We start from the raw sequence: 16475 nt of genomic DNA on the forward strand, positions 1-16475 counted from the left end.
ATTTGGCTTAATATGATTTGGCTTAATATTTGGACTGTTGGATTATTTTATAATTCAGAATGTTTTTAATGTGGCCATTATTGGATTGTTAATTTGGAAAACTTAATAAATATTATTTTTAAAAAATAAATAAAATGCACACAAGCAAACTGATTGTATGGGGGGAAAGTCACTGAAGCCTGGTTTCTTCTCAATGCCTAAATCAACACCACTTTCACTTTATAAGGATAGAGCAGCACAAGGAAGAGAAGGGAAACTGTCCTGTCAGCTGCAAAATGTCAGCGTTTGTGACCTAAGTATGGGTGGATCCCCAGAGGCTTTTCCATAAGCCTTGAAACATCACTGACCTCTGCGTGTTGAGCCATTGTACTGGCTTCCACTGCATAGATTTTTCTTGCTCCGGCCTGTGCTGCGAAAAACGACAGGATGCCAGAACCACAGCCAACATCTAATACAATCTGGTGGGGAAAGTGAATAGACAACACATATAGTCAAGTCACTAAGCATAAGCAAATTCTCCCTCCTCCCAAATGACTTTGTAAATTCATTAAATATTTGTATAACAGGAAGTTAGCATGTAACACAAATTCTAACCAAACCAACTGCAAAATTCTAAAGTGTGGAATATTTCCATCTTTGAAGGAGGCAATTCCAGTGCCCAGAGATTCTATGTCGCATATTAGAGAACAAGCCAGCCAGCTAGAAGCATTTAAGCATAAGATTTCACTCTGTGACCTGTCCTGACCTAGTCAACATTTCTTCACTGACCCTGGAATTCCACTGCCCAGCAGTGGTGTACAGACAGAATTTCTTAGGATTCAGTTTAGGACCCTTGCCATGGGCATCAGGCCACATCTATTTTTAAATTTAATGTTATAAACTGCTTTTCAAATGCTCACATGTTATACCACTTTTCAAATACGCGAAATAGATAACATTTATTTTGAACACAGAAGAAATGCAGCCTGGGTGTGAAACTTGCAGACATTTGGTCTTGCTTTTCACGAACTCTGGATTATTAGGAGGTGCCTGTACTGCTGGCATCACAAATACAGGATGCACTCAAAAAGTGCCAGTAGACTCCACCCCCTTACCTTGTCTTTAAAGTCACTGTGGTTCTGCAGGATTGCTCGCTGGTACGTGCCTGTTCTGACATAATCCTGCATCATATTTTGCTGCTGAGATAAGTATCCATAAAACTAAAGGGAAACAAAAAGCCTCTGCTAAACATTTAACTCGAAGAAAGAAGCACCTCACTCAATATAAGCATTCAGTATCCAAAATGACAGCAATGCTTACGAGTAATTGCTACCAGAAGAACTCACTTCTTGCACTCACTCTCTCTCCATGCGACAGTGCTGTGGAAGCCACTTGGAAATATTAAATGCACAGATATTGCCAGTGTACAAGCCCTGGTAATTTTAGTTTGCAGAACTACTCTTGACACTACACTGTCCCAGTTTCTGACAACGACCAGCACATGCATCCAGCAATCTGCACAGTTGCAATTAAGGCCCATGACCTCATGATTTTGAAGAAAGCTGTGCCCACAATTTGGCCAGTTCTTTGAATGCTTTACAGCACACCGAGAATCTATGGAGGATTCCAGTAGACAAAGTTCTGCTCATCCTCCTATCATTCAGCCCTTAACATACAACTTTTGCTTTGCTTCCCAGAATTCCAAGCCTCCTCCCCAAATCCCTACCTCAACAGCTGAAAAAGTTAATGAGTGAGTAGCAAACAAGCAGACACACTCAATTAGCAGAAGTCCCTTGTTTACCAATAAGAAGCTTTAAAAATCCAACTTGCAAGAGACATACATTTGGAAATGAACACAAGGAACTTATAGTGACACACCAGAAAAAAGCATCAGCTGTTGAACTCACCCACCTACCTGAAAGTACTGCACAGCAGAAGACTCTTCTGTACGCTCACTGAACACAGACTGCTCAATGTTGTGGCCCCGACAGTTTTTCAAGATATTATAAAATGAGCAGAAGTCTAAAAGAAAAGTCAAACACGGCCTGTTTAGCATTCAAATGTCACTGTTCAGACCCAACACAGAACTTGGAGAACTAACAGGCAATACACTTTCTGGGGGATAGAGACTAGGATGGCAGCAAAAGGAGAGGGGCAATCGTCTCATATGCTGTGTTGAACCTATGTGGGCTATTAACATAGCATCTAGCCCTCTGACTGTATAAAGCTTCACAGCCTCAGCAACGAGCAAGTCAGAGACCACATAGCACCCTACAGTCAAGGCACTAGCATTGCAGACCAGACGGCTGCCCATATAAAGTGTATCTGGTGCCATCTTGAACCCAGCAAGGTTATTTTCTTCTGAAGTTGTTTTTAAGGAAGCAATCTGGAGTTTCACAGCCCCTTGAGCAGCAGACGTACATAAATCAAACACAAATCTGGTGGTACGTACCACTTGGCGTTGCGAACTGTATAAGAACGCTATTACACCCCAGTGTAATAATGAAAGACTGCTTGCCCACTCGACTGCATTCCGTCTCCTTCGACACAGAACACTTGAACACGCAAACATCATCTTCTGTGGAGAGAAAGGAAGGAAAGAAGAAAATAGAATCAGTGACTCCATCAAATGCTGAAACATTTGTCTCCTAAAAGATGGGACACAAGGGCAAATATCCAAATACAGTGGTACCTCAGGTTACATACGCTTCAGGTTAAAGACTCCGCTAACCCAGAAATATTGCTTCAGGTTAAGAACTTTGCTTCAGGATGAGAACAGAAATGGGGCTCCGGCGGCGCAGCCGCAGGAGGAGGCCCCATTAGCTAAAGTGGTGCTTCAGGGTAAGAACAGTTTCAGGTTAAGTACAGACCTCCGGAACGAATTAAGTACTTAACCTGAGGTACCACTGTATCTCATTCCTCCACCACACACACCCTAAATCTGTTGCGGGGTTTCCTCTAGTCCTCTGGAGCAGATCTGTGACTTCCGCAGAACAGTGACTTCTGCAGAAGCAAGAACCTGAATTTCAAGAACTTCCTAATCTTCATTACAGCAAAGAAATCTCTCACTACCTGTAGCCATTCCCTACTGATATTCAGTAAGGTGAGTAGGCACCTGTTAGTTCACATCAACCATATTTCTAGTAGTTATTGCCCCACAGTCCCCTTTGGTGGGTCATTTTGAAGAAAGTTCATATGCAGTCAAGATTTTTTTGGTTTGGATTATAGGAAAGCTGAACCCTAACCAGTGACAGGCTTTTGCTTCATTTACTTTTCATGCACTCAGTGCCTAGCACGTGCAAGGTTTGCAATAGCGTTATTCGGTTTTCTTTGTTTTGCACATATGCTACAGTGAGGGAATTCCTCCAACCTATTCTTTTTCATCTCTTATGCTTGCATATGTCCATTCATGAGAAACTTTTCCCACATGGTAAATTATATTATCTCCCTAGCAGATGTATTGCTTAATTCTCAAGTTGTGGTTTGTCAGCAATCTTCTCTCATATTCAGCCCTCCTTAAGATGCCAGTTAGGCAGCTAGTTAGTATTTGTGAAAGCTGTTTGAATGGAAACTGAAAGTTTAAGGTATTTGTCACATTTAGTTTTCAAATGATAATGTATAAGGATGCTTGCAAAAGTATATGTTGTCCCAACTACCTATATTCATGATTTGCTTTTTTACATATGTTTAGCACAATGGATTCAAAGGTTATATACCCTATACAGCAACATCACAGTGGGCTCCTCTAAAAGTAGGTAGTTCTTACTCTTGCACTCTTAAAGGTAAACTTTTGAGGCTGTAAAATGTGTTCTCAATATTAATTCAGGGAAAAGATGTGCATCAGCTATGAGAAATTTTGGAGAACAGTGCCTAGCCCCCAATACTAATTAATCTTATATAAACAAGATAAAATAAATAACCCACTGTAGATTCCAAGTCAATCCAAACTCTTCCTAAGTAAGCATCTTAACAATCCATCCAGGGTGCACTGTGGGCTGAACAAGTTAATCACATGCTGGCAAAGGTTAACAAGCAGAATAATTTATTCTGTCAACAGTTTAAGTTTAACAGTTTTGGCAATACTCTGTTCAGACGCTAGTCCACTTAATCATGGCCTGAGGAAAAGCAGCCCTGAGCATCTTTTGAGTCAGGATGGCTTGTCAAAAGGAAAGGGGGAAAGGAAGGAAGAGGGTTCACCTCTGCCTTGCAGCATCTATTCAGCAGTGTTTGCATCTGCTGTGGATCATAATGTCTGAGTGTCTAAGAAATTATTTTGATGTCAAAGTGCCTTCTCCAGTAGGGCTCTCTCCAAACCCTTAAAACATATGGAGAACCTCTGTCCCAGGTAACTATCGGAAGGTTACGTCCATAACCACCAAGCATGTTGCAGAACCACAACTGAATTCACGAGGCAGCAGGAGAAAACTCAACTGTTTCAGCAAATGTTGATGTTGGTTTTAGCTAAATGTCCTGTTATTTTTATGACAGCACTCTTGTGGCAGAGCAAGCTGTCTTATATGCAGTATTCAAAGAAACCTGACTAAGATTTCATATATTTCAGGAACCAGTGAGAATAAATGCAATAGCTCAGCAATGTCATATAACACAAGCCCGGAATGCAGTTGAAAGCCAGTAGTCAAGGCCTACATGTCGTTTTGTGCTACTGAATCGTTGCCAATTTAGGTGCGCAACTGTGAAATTTCTATTTTGTTCTATATTCACACGTAAAACTTGAAAAGTATCAGAATTTTCCAGAAACAAGGGCTGGTAATTACTGGAAAGAACAATGTTTTTCCATGACCTGGAAAGTTCACTTGACAGGGTCTAAATATACGTTGAAACATATCATGATGCAATGCATCTTGCATTCCCTTCCTTTTGAAGACAGGTGCTTGGTTAATCTGGGGTTCACATTCAAAATGCTCAATAGTGTTCAGAACACTCCAGAATAAAAAGTGGCGTGCCTGAGTCATCAGAGACAGCACACGGCTTTCTGTCTCACATCTTTTGACAAGGAAATGGGTGCAGAGATCAAGATGGGTTCGTTCTTTTAAACTGGATCTAGAGCAATGTACCAAATCCCATTCTAATATTTCAAGGCTCATCTTGAATTCAAGAGCTCAACATACTACATCATAGAAGGCCCAGAATCCTACCCTGAGTGGTTCAGAAAAGAAGGCCCTCTCCTTTTAATATGAGGTTGAATATAGGTGGTTACTCAAGTGACAAGATCAAACATAGCACACTTTCCTTAAAGAACAAGATTCTGAATGCTGGGGCTTCTAAATAATATAATCCTGGGACCACATCAATCTCTGTTATTCCTATAGTACAAAAAAGAGTGCTTCCTGGAAATGAACATTCATTTCCTCTGTTGGAAAGGAACACCAGGCTGTGGACACCACACACATTCACCCTCACAACCTCAGATTGCCCCACAGGCAAGCATTCAGAATACAAGCACAGAATGTCACAGAATACAAACACAGCATCCTTTTGGTAACACCAGTGGGCACTCTTGTAATTTATTTTAGTTTATCCCGAGCATCAAACTGCCCTCTTGGCTCCCGTATAATAAATGAATGAAACAACCAGTGCAAAACTGTCTGAAATTGAAGTGTAAAGACATTGTGCAATTTTTATACTAAGAGTTCGGAGAGGGACCTGACAATTTTGAGGGGGTTTTTCCTTTTGTTTGTTTGTTTTTTATTCTAAAGCTCTGCTCATTCCCCTGGATAGATTATGGCATGTTGTCCTAGGACAAAAAACCGAGAGGACAGGATGGAGGTGAAGAGGAAAAAAATCAAGAGTTCCACCAAGCAATCTCCCTGCAACACCAAGAGCTGCCAATTCAATGACAGGTCAGAGACAAGGCCATGAGCTCAGTTGGAGTCATTTTACTGCACAATGTAGTAAAATTAACACAATGAGGCTTGGTCTCCCTGAAGACATAAGCAGCCAGGATAGGATATGAACAATGCCTCAGACTGAAATTGACTGGAAAGGCAAGGGTTAGCCCAAGACAGGGAGGGGATAAAAATCCCAGAGCAGTTGTGTGCCTTGCAAAGAACACAATTCAGATCCTAGAAAAGAGAGCCCTGCCTTTTCAAGATTCTGCTTTTGAAAGCTATTCAATGTAAATGTCTCTCATGCACATTAATTAAGCTGTCAAGCTGGGCCTCCAAGTTCTTTGTGAGTGATAAAAGGGGCACAGCAGATGTGCCCTGGGCTTCCATACACTGAGCACAAAAGGGCTGAATGCTTGGTGAATTCAAAAAGGCCGCCAGAGTTTGTCACATCAGAGTTGGATTCATGAGATGAGATGCTTGCCTTGCTTCCACTCCAGAGTCCAGCTTTCTTCTTCCAATAGCAGGCTTATTCCAAGGGTGCAGCTTGTGTCTCACGCACCTCCCAAGATTTTATCTATGCTAAGCTCCAATGCTAGTACTGCAAAGCCAGAAAAAGTTGCTGCATTGGAAGGCATTTCTCCTTAGGTACTTTCTCTGTGTACTCCCAGCAAGTGCCAGGCTTAAATACAGAAGAGGAAAAATCAAAGACTGTTTATGTGATGATGTGATTGTTGTTCACAAAACAGGAGAAGCATCTGGAATAAGCATAAGCAATCCAAATACGGCCAATTTAGATTTTACATTTCCCAACGTTTAGGCTCATCTCCCTTACTGCTGTGAAACGAAATAAAATACTTTCAACTTGTTTTACAATGGTAGTGGTATGCCTCAGACACATTATATTGTGGTATGCCTCAGGCACCATTTCCCCAAGCAATCCAGAGAGTTGCAAGCAGAATAGTCCATGAAACCAAAGGCTCATCCTCACCCGCTCTGTTACATCCCAATAATCCTTTCCCTAAATAAAGATTAGTGGCTAGGTGCCTCACTACACCAATTCCAGCAACCAGGAATGTGTGGATGTCACCGGAGAACCAACATGGTTGTACTTAGTTCAAAAACAATCTGTAATCATGTTCTGAATATGATTTAAGTAGGGCATATATGGAGCAAGCAAGAGAGTAAGCATGTCTCTTAAGGTGGCTACTTGTCCTGGGAAAGTGGGGGGGGGCCTCCTTTTTGTACGACCCACAGTTTGAGAAGCACCAAGGAATTTTAGTCCTCAAAAAAGCAGATGGTAACAGCAGTCACAAAATTAAAAGCTGCCTGCTTCTTAGGAGAAAAGCGATGACAAACCTAGACAGCATCTTAAAAAGCAGAGACATCACCTTGCCAACCAAGGTTTTCCCAGTAGTGATGTATGGAAGTGAGAGCTGGACCATAAAGAAGGCTGGTCGCCGAAGAATTGATGCTTTTGAATTACGGTGCTGGAGGAGACTCTTGAGAGTCCTATGGACTGCAATAAGATCGGACATCAATTCTTAAGAAAATCAGCCCTGAGTGCTCACTGGAAGGACAGATCCTGAAGTTGAGGCTCCAATACTTTGGCCACCACATGAGAAGAGAAGACTCCCTGGAAAAGACCCTGATGTTGGGAAAGAGGGCACAAGGAGAAGGGGACGACAGAGGACGTGATGGTTGGACAATGTTCTCAAAGCTACTAACATGAGTCTGCCCAAACTGCGGGAGGTAGTGGAAGACAGGAGTGCCTGGCGTGCTCTGGTCCATGGGGTCACAAAGAGTCGGAAACGACAAAACAACAACAACAATAAAATACAATAGCCCTTTTAGGTGCCACAAGGCTCTTTCTGGATCTTGCTGTAAAGGTACAAAGAATACTAAATAAGGAGAAAGGGTATGTTAGTGCACACAACACTACTCTAGCCAGTGCTTTTTACATAACCTATGACTTTTACTTAAAACACTTGCAGACAGTGTATTTATCCTAGATGTACAGAGGGCAGAGCCCAATCAAGGTTGTCTGTCACTAGCATATCCAACCCACCACAAATGTCAGTCACACATTCATCCCTTTCCCCATGTCATTACTCTGTACAAATGAAAAAAGGCTACGCAGAAACTTCAGCTAATATTTTGAGTGTATGCAAAATATGTAGATTTACACATGTAGAGACTTCAATCATGAAATCATTACTCTGCTACAAAACACCCATGACTTACACGCCAATGTACTGGGTTGATTCCAGTGCTGCTCGCTCTGCTCACACAACAGACTTCTGCTTGCACAACAGGACGTCTCCCTTGACCCATCTCCCTGGCAGCACCCCCTGCCCCACAGTGCACCGCCATAATGTGTTCCAGAGGGTTGGGGGACAGGCTGGAGCAGATGGTGGGGGTATCATACTGCACAAGCATGACGTCACTCACAGAGAATTGGATATAACACACTGCATTTAAAATGCTTTGTTTAAAAGTTAAAAGCATTAGTATTCAGTAGTTTCATTTCACAGAACAGAATTATGGGGATTTTCTACAAAGGATACTTTGCTAATGTTAATGAGTAATAGGATCAGTGCTGGGGTACTGGACAGCTGTGGTCAATTACTGCATGAAACCAAGAAAGCCCTTCTGCAGATTGGCAGGCTGCCTTTCTTTGCATCATGGTGTCGTCTGAATTTGAAAAAGCCAGAGAGGTAACTCCTTGCTCCCTAGCCATCTTAGATTATGGCTACACAGACCTTGTCTGAGCTCCCCCAGGGTTCTAAATAAATGCCAAGAACTATGCAATCCTTTGATCAATGACATACATTTGAACACTGTTAATAGCTTAGAATTTAATTTAATATGCATAAATCCAACAAAAAGTGAGGCATGCTTAAGACAACTAAAAGAAATGGAATTAAGCATACCTATTTCTCCACTGGATTTCGGTCACAACTTAACGGGTTTTGTAGTAATACAATTCTACTAAAATAATTAACTGCATTACCTAAAGACGTAAAAAAAAATCAACTGACCAAGTTTTTTATGGCCAACCATATTGCTTTCACTCTTGCTTATAGACCCTGAGACCACTACAATGAGTTAAATGGGTAGAATTCAATTATAACAGGGATTCTAACTATGAATGTATCACAACAAAAATTCCCTTACTGATAGCAGTTATGCAGTGATTACTCCACCTGACAGCATGGTGTAGTGGATCCATGTTGTATATGGATCAAAGAGATTCAGCTTCAATTTTCTACTAGGCCAAGTCATTATCTTTCAAGAGGAATAGCGAAGCAAATGTATGGTGAACTGAATACAAAGGAGATACCTTGAAAACTAGAAGGAAACAGAAAAGATTGATGCCTGTCTGAACATCTTCAGACATATGAGTTTAATGTGTTAGCCAAGTAAAGGAAGCAATATCCAGAGCCCAGATAGTAAGCCACAGAAGTTGGGACCAAAGTGAAATGAAATGACATGAACCACCTTAACTATTACATCTGTATCTCATTCGATAACTGAATAGTGGATAAGGTACTTGATTTCTTCCCAGGTTTGGCTCCACCACTACAGGCTGAGCTGGATTCTGGCTATTGCTCCATTTACTTGGCTAACAAATATAAACACATAATACTTCAGGTTTGTGGGCTCAGAGCAGGCATTGTTTTTTAGCCTTTAGGCCAAGACCCAATACCAAGCAGAGTGTGCTCAGGGTAGGCACCAATCTTTTCTGTTTCCCTCTAATATCCATGTATATCCTCCTCTTTAACAGAAACAACATCCTCACCAATACTTAGCATTTATATGATGCTTTGGAGGAGTCAAAGGATTTCACATGTTTTACCTTGCAACCCATGACGGAAACAAGATTTGCACAAGGTCTCCCATCTGGACTCTACACTACACTAGCTCTCTAGATCTTCCAGGTCTGCATTCTCCAACTTTGTATACTACAGCGACACATACACAAGTTCTACAACCCAGCTACATAAGATGCAAATGTGTAAGAGGTATACAGTCCCTAAAATTCCCTTCTCCTCTGAAGAACTGGTTAAGTCCTTAGTTGTGCTAGGCAACAGTGGGCCTTTATAATGCATAACATTACTTAAACAGTCCCAGTAAAGAACAACAGAATTTAGCTAAAATCTGCAGAAGCATTAAAATTGTACAGGAGTCATTACTGTAATTCTTAAATACTAAATAGTGCACGGGCGGAGAACACACATTAGTCTAATGTCTACCCAGTCATTTAGAGCTAAACTCCAAACCAATAACGTTCACAAGGAACAATCAAGCAACCTTATGTCCCTGTCTAGTTGAAGTTCATTAGCTACATATGTGGCAAGGTATTTGGAAGGGAGTACCTGCTGGATGTCTGCCAGGGTTTCTATTACACTTGCTTGCTGCTGTGCTGGATTTCTACGGGGGACTCGCTATCTTTACTTATCTTGTAAAACTGATACAATCTGTCTTCTCAGTGTAAAATTTACATAGAGTATCTCTTGGGTGAGGGATAGAAAAGTTCAAAATTTCAGAAAAATCAGGTGGAAAATGCATGTTTAAATCATGAAGGCAGAAATCCCCCTCCCTCTATATATCAGAAAACTAACAAATCTGAGTTCCAGTTTATGTTTGAAAGCAATCGTATGTGAAGTTCTCATCATCTTGCATGCATATTGTAATATTCAACTACCATATTGCTGAAAGAGAAATTCAGGGCTGCACCTTCATTTTTTGAAACTCTCTGGTAGATGAATGAAAAAATATCAATTTTTATCTGATTTCTGTACAATTTAAATAGCTTATTATTCACTAATAGAAAGCTCAGCTAACAGAATACTAAAAATATGGTCACACCTTAGTTATACAAACGCTCCCTCAGCTATATGAGCTATGGATACTAAGGATCTGAGTGCTGCTGGATTTCCAAGTAGCACTTAGCTTAAATAGTGAAGCAGGACTATCATCTGCATACGGTCGTAACGTATTTTGTTAGCAACTGGAAACTTTGCCTGATAACTGTCAGGCATTAGAAGAAACTTTCCAGTGATCAGACCATTTCTTCCTTTTCTGAAACTACCAGGAACATGTTAAACAGACCTCTAGCCAGCTCTCACATTCCTAACTTTGCCCCATCCAACCAGAAGGGATGTGTCAAATCAATCAGCTGTCACTTTCATTCAACCCCAAACAACCAAGGAAATATGGTTGACCGGACTGAGATTCCAAAGCAATTTTTTCAGACCTGGCTGGCCTTACCATATTTTAATCAAGGTATTGTAAGAAGCTGACCCAGTATTTTACTCATAAGGGAAATGTTTTCAAGGCATAAGAGGTGCCCCACACTTCACTATTATCACGAGCCCTGTTACTTGCCTGAATAAGGGTCACTTACTTACAAGTAAGAGCCTCTGTTTACATATTTTGGGTGGCAGTCAGGACAGTGAAATCTCTTTTAGATTTTGCATGCAGTTGTCATGGCTGTGATGGGTCGTAGGTGCCCAATCCCTGTCAAGCCCTTTCTACTAGGTGATGCCAACGTATTATGTTTGTGCTTAGCACATCTGTAAGGGGATCAGTTTGTGTATAAAATATATACTTCTAGTCCCTGAACTACTGTCAGCAGAGTGGCCCTGAGAAAAGAGACATTGGGAACCCCTGTTTTACAGCATTATTTTGGATAGAAGTCATAATTTAGTAGGAAATACCGTTTAAATAAGATCCAATAGTTCACCTGGGTTTTTCCTTTTGGTAATTAGAAAAAAGAAAAGTAAGTGGTAGAAGGAAAAGAAGAAACTTGTTAGGGCTTAGAAAGAAACCTGGAAAAAAAGAGCTGTCAATTTCCCTTCAAATCATCTACAGTGGTGCCTCGCAAGACGAAATTAATCCGTTCCGTGAGGCTCTTCGTATAGCGGTTTTTTCGTCTTGCGAAGCAAGCCCATTGACAGCTTAGCGGATTAGCGCTATTAGCGGTTTAGCGGCTTTTAGCGATCAGCTGTTAAGCGGCTTATCAGCGGATCAGCTGATAAGCGGCTTAGGAAAAGGGGGGGGAAAGGGGAAAAAACCCGCAGGAACTCGCAAGACATTTTCGTCTTGCGAAGCAAGCCCATAGGGAAATTCATTTTGCGAAGCGCCTCCAAAATGGAAAACCCTTTCGTCTAGCGGGTTTTCCGTCTTGTGGGGCACCACTGTACTGAGCATCCCTTGAAATCAAAGTCGCAAGAGAAAGCTTAGGACAACAACATAGCAAAAACTGTTGCTTGATAAACAAGCTATAGTATCCCTTTCTCAAGATGTGGGGTTAATAGTTTGCCCACTTGCCCACCAATACACTATGGACAGAGGTCTTTCTTGGCTTTTAACATGGTTTCCTTCACAACAGATTAAACCTGAGAAACTACAGGCCCAAGCATCAGGTCACTTACCCTAGAAGGGTGGTTCCCAATTAGTGGTCTGCAGACCCAACGGATCCAAATAACCCTAATGGGAACCACTGCTCTAGAAGAATGTTCTGAAAGCTGCTGCTTGAGAAGTGAAGTTTTGTCTCCTGGTAACCTGGAGCAGCAGCAAAGCTTAAAGAATTCACTTTTGTGACATAGTTCAAAGGTTTATATTCCATCCTTTTTCCAGTTTTTTATATTTTCTTGAGTTGTTGATGTAATTCAGATTTTTGTCATCTTTTATTCTTTTACATATTTTAATGTGTTTTTTTATATTTGACTGCAGCCATTCTGGAGATCTTCTTGTTGAGGAAAAGAAATAGCTTGTATCTATTCATTAAGTCACCAAAAGTCCAGTCTGAGGTTTGAAAGGTGTCTCTAAATGTCAGCTAGCAATTAACTTCTACAAGAGGTGAGATGGGGAAAGTATACAAGGTATACTTTCAAGAATGCTGGTAATGGGTCTGGAGGGATGATAATATGAAACTCTCTTCTTTTTTATGTGATACCAGAATTTGCTGGTGGACACCAAGCGCATGTTTGTTTTGGTTAATGCAAAATGACTGTTGCTGTTTGTTTTGCATTAGTTTGCATACTTCACAGAAAAAAAATCAGTAAAGCTGTATTATTAAAAAGAAAATACTGGTAATGGAGGTTGCAGATTGCACAGTGTGTTTCAGCATACTAAAGCCAAGCACTAGAGTATAGCGCATTATCTTATTTCTTTGTGCTCTCTCCTGTTAGAAGACAACACCAAATCTCAGAGTTATTTGAAGTAAAGTATTGTGAGGCTTGGGACGCGGGTGGCGCTGTGGGTAAAACTGCAGTGCCTAGGACTTGCCGATCGTATGGTTGGCGGTTCGAATCCCCGCGACGGGGTGAGCTCCCGTCCTTCGGTCCCAGCTCCTGCCCACCTAGCAGTTCGAAAGCACTCCTAAGTGCAAGTAGATAAATAGGTACCGCTTTATAGCGGGAAGGTAAACAGCGTTTCCGTGTGCTGGTGCTGGCTTGCCAGAGCAGCTTCATCACGCTGGCCACGTGACCCGGAAGTGTCTTTGGACAGCGCTGGCCCCCGGCCTCTTAAGTGAGATGGGCGCACAACCCTAGAGTCGGACACGACTGGCCCGTACGGGCAGGGGTACCTTTATTGTGAGGCTTGTGTCCAATACAATGTAGGCACTAAAAATGCCAAGTTAAGAGGTCAAAAACAGCGATCAAAACAGCGGCACTTGCAAGAGACAGCACCTCCCGTAGCAGAAATCACTCCTGTTTTAGGCTGAACCCCTTGAGCCAGCTGCTTCTAAAATGGCTGTCACACTGCTCAGTGCTGGTAGTAGATATACCAACCAGTATACAAATTTAATTAATAATAATAATAACAACAACAACCTTTTCTGGAGTTTTAGATTCCCTTCAAACTGTATTTTGAGAAGCTGAAAAGGTTTCAGAAGACAGCTGGAAAGACCTATGTGTAGCCTAAAGAGAGGATTAAGGAGGACCCATGTTGAGTTCTCAAATGTTTTAAACAAAAGCAACAAACAATTGCTCTGCAAATTCACATCTACCAAAGAGTTTGTTACACTAGTGCATGAAAGCAGATGTCAAAATATTTTCCTTATATTTAACCTAAACTAGCAACAATTCAGTAAAGCTGATGAACACCTCAACCACCACACTGGATTCTCAACCACCACACTGGATTTGTCAGAATTATACAATTCCTTCAAGATTATACAATTCCTTCAAGAGAGTAATCTACTGAAAAAGCAAATTTGTGTGTTTGGCTGATGGGTTTTATCAGTGGTGTAAGTTTTCAAGAGGGGGAAACCCTATTCAATCTAGGGTAACTTCCCTATGCCAATTTGGGTAAGTTGCAAAAGAAAGTTTTATGATACCCCTAGAGAGCAGCCTATTTATTGCAATTTATTTTACTTGCATTTAATAAATAAATCTAAAAACTGAAACGGCCATGCCTGCCTAATACTGTATTTGCAATTGCATCCATTTGTTGTTACTAATGAACTTATGACGAAATCATTTTTCTGCAGAGAAATAAAAGCACTAGAAAAATGCCCACCCATTGTTGGGTCTCGCAGACAGGCAGGCCCCATTCCCCTGGACAGTCTTGCAATGAGTGAATCTTCCATAGTCAAGCAAAAAAGAAACCAGGCCTTTGAAAGACAAAAACCTATTCACTTGGCAGCATTTGCACTCTTGAGTCCCACAACCTTCCCTAGAGAAACCTGTCTCGTATATTAGCTTGGTGGTTTCTTGCTGTTCCCTGCAACACAAGAAAAGTATGTGGCCAGCTTCATGGTGGCTTTTGTTTCAATTTCAACCAGTTAACAGGTCGATTGTCATGGAGGCCATAAACTCATAAGCCAGCACTAAAGAGTCATCATGTATGGTGAAGTTTACGAAAATTTCCACATCACTTGTCAGACCAACTAAGCCTGAACAGGGTGCCTGTTGGGCAACAGAGTGGTCAGTTCTACTGCAGCCCCAAACACCAAGAGCTCACTTGGTTTGCAAGCTAGAAAGGATTAGAAATCATGTATACAAAATAGTCTGAACCTGTCAAGTCCAGCGCTGAGTTGTAGTCACCCTACTGAGGAGTCATGATGCATTGTGTTGCAACACACACGATTGCAGTGCTTTCATTCTAATAAAGTCAGTGGCTTCTTTCCACAGCTTCAAGTCTTTCAAGTCTCCCTGCAGTTGTCTCCGTAAGAGGCATCATCATCAAGCAAGAATGACAGCTAAAAGCACACACAGTCCACTCTGTGAGGCACTTACTGGCTAAACCTAGTAAGTGACTATGTTCTCTGCAGGTCTAAATGCAGACACTTTACTAGGGCACCGAATTCAAGGCTGATTCTGTTGCAAATATATGCACACCCATTGGCTGCAGCCTGCTCCTTCCTTCATTGATGTGAGCACATTAAAAGCCCTTAGAATAACAGCATCTTTGGATAACTTCCATAGTAACAATTTGGTCCCCTCTTGAACCACATACTCCAGTTTCATTGCACTTTCCCATTTTCTTCCTTATACTAGGAATCCTTTCCACCAATCATTCAGAGAATGATGCACTTGATAAAAGTGTTTCTGTCCCAGAAGCTAAAAGCCGGTTGCACTACTCTGCTATGTATGACTGACTTGGGCTGCAATCTTAACTCCACTTACCTAGAAGCCCCACTGAATTGAATAGTACTTACTTCTGAGTAGACTTGGTTCAGCATTGCATTGTTACTTGGGAACCTGGAACTACAATCCTGTACATATTAGCAGGTCCCTTTGAAGGACCTAGCTAACTAAACATACACAAAGCACAGCATTAGGATGTTACAACTGCCGCGGAATTTGCCAGTGGTGTTGCAGAGTAGCTTATACTGGGAGCTGCGAACTAGGAAGATCCAATTCAGATCTTATGCAGACATAAGCTCATTAGGCAACCTTTGACAACCACAGCCTCAACCTGGGATGATAAAACTGGTCTATTTTACTGAACTGGATTACTAAGATAATGAACAGAAACTTTAAAGTACTATACAGTCACTAAGTATTGTTATTACAATGGTGTAGCCATTCCAGCAGTATATGAAAACACTCTTAAAATGCCATTTGTATCCAGGACAAATGAACCTCACAACATATGCTTCTATAGTTTGATGACTGATTTGACAGTTCTTTCTTCTGATACTCAAAACAACCTCTTAACCCAGTTTCAAAAAAACCTGTCAGATTTTGGACCTGTTTGGCTTCCAGGCCAAAAATAAACTTAAGGATCTTCTCTACATTAGCAGAATTTTAAAATGCCCTATTCCAGTTTTAATCTCGGTATGACCGAAAAAAATCTTTTAAAATCTTTACTTACCTGGCCTTTCAACCCATTTACTTTTTTGTCTTCTAGAATCACAACAGACATTTCACATTCAGCTTTAACCACTATGTGTCCCCCTCAAAAAAACTTTTTTGAAATCAGCTATTGATGTGATGCCTGCCAACCTAGCAGTTCGAAAGCACCTCCGGGTGCAAGTAGATAAATAGGGACCGCTTACCAGCGGGAAGGTAAACGGCGTTTCCGTGTGCGGCTCTGGCTCGCCACAGCAGCGATGTCACGCTGGCCACGTGACCCGGAAGTGTCTCCGGACAGCGCTGGCCCCTGGCCTCTTAAGTGAGATGGGCGCACAAC

At 41.5% G+C, this 16475-nt stretch overlaps 1 protein-coding gene across 2 annotated transcripts in view; it reads right to left on the bottom strand.

The window, feature by feature from the left end:
• The window catches only part of CARM1 (coactivator associated arginine methyltransferase 1), a 41344-nt gene that overhangs the window by 23071 nt on the left and 1798 nt on the right, over positions 1-16475 (bottom strand). For both annotated transcript variants that reach the window (XM_079959496.1, XM_079959497.1), the window contains exons 2-5: positions 2432-2557; positions 1895-2001; positions 1095-1199; positions 348-458 (exon numbers count right to left, since the gene is read on the bottom strand). In XM_079959496.1, the coding sequence (XP_079815622.1) occupies positions 348-458; positions 1095-1199; positions 1895-2001; positions 2432-2557 (449 nt within the window). The remainder of the gene's footprint in view (positions 1-347; positions 459-1094; positions 1200-1894; positions 2002-2431; positions 2558-16475) is intronic.

The sequence above is a fragment of the Podarcis cretensis genome (genome assembly GCF_951804945.1).
Source record: "Podarcis cretensis genome assembly, chromosome: 17".
Lineage (NCBI taxonomy): Eukaryota > Metazoa > Chordata > Lepidosauria > Squamata > Lacertidae > Podarcis > Podarcis cretensis.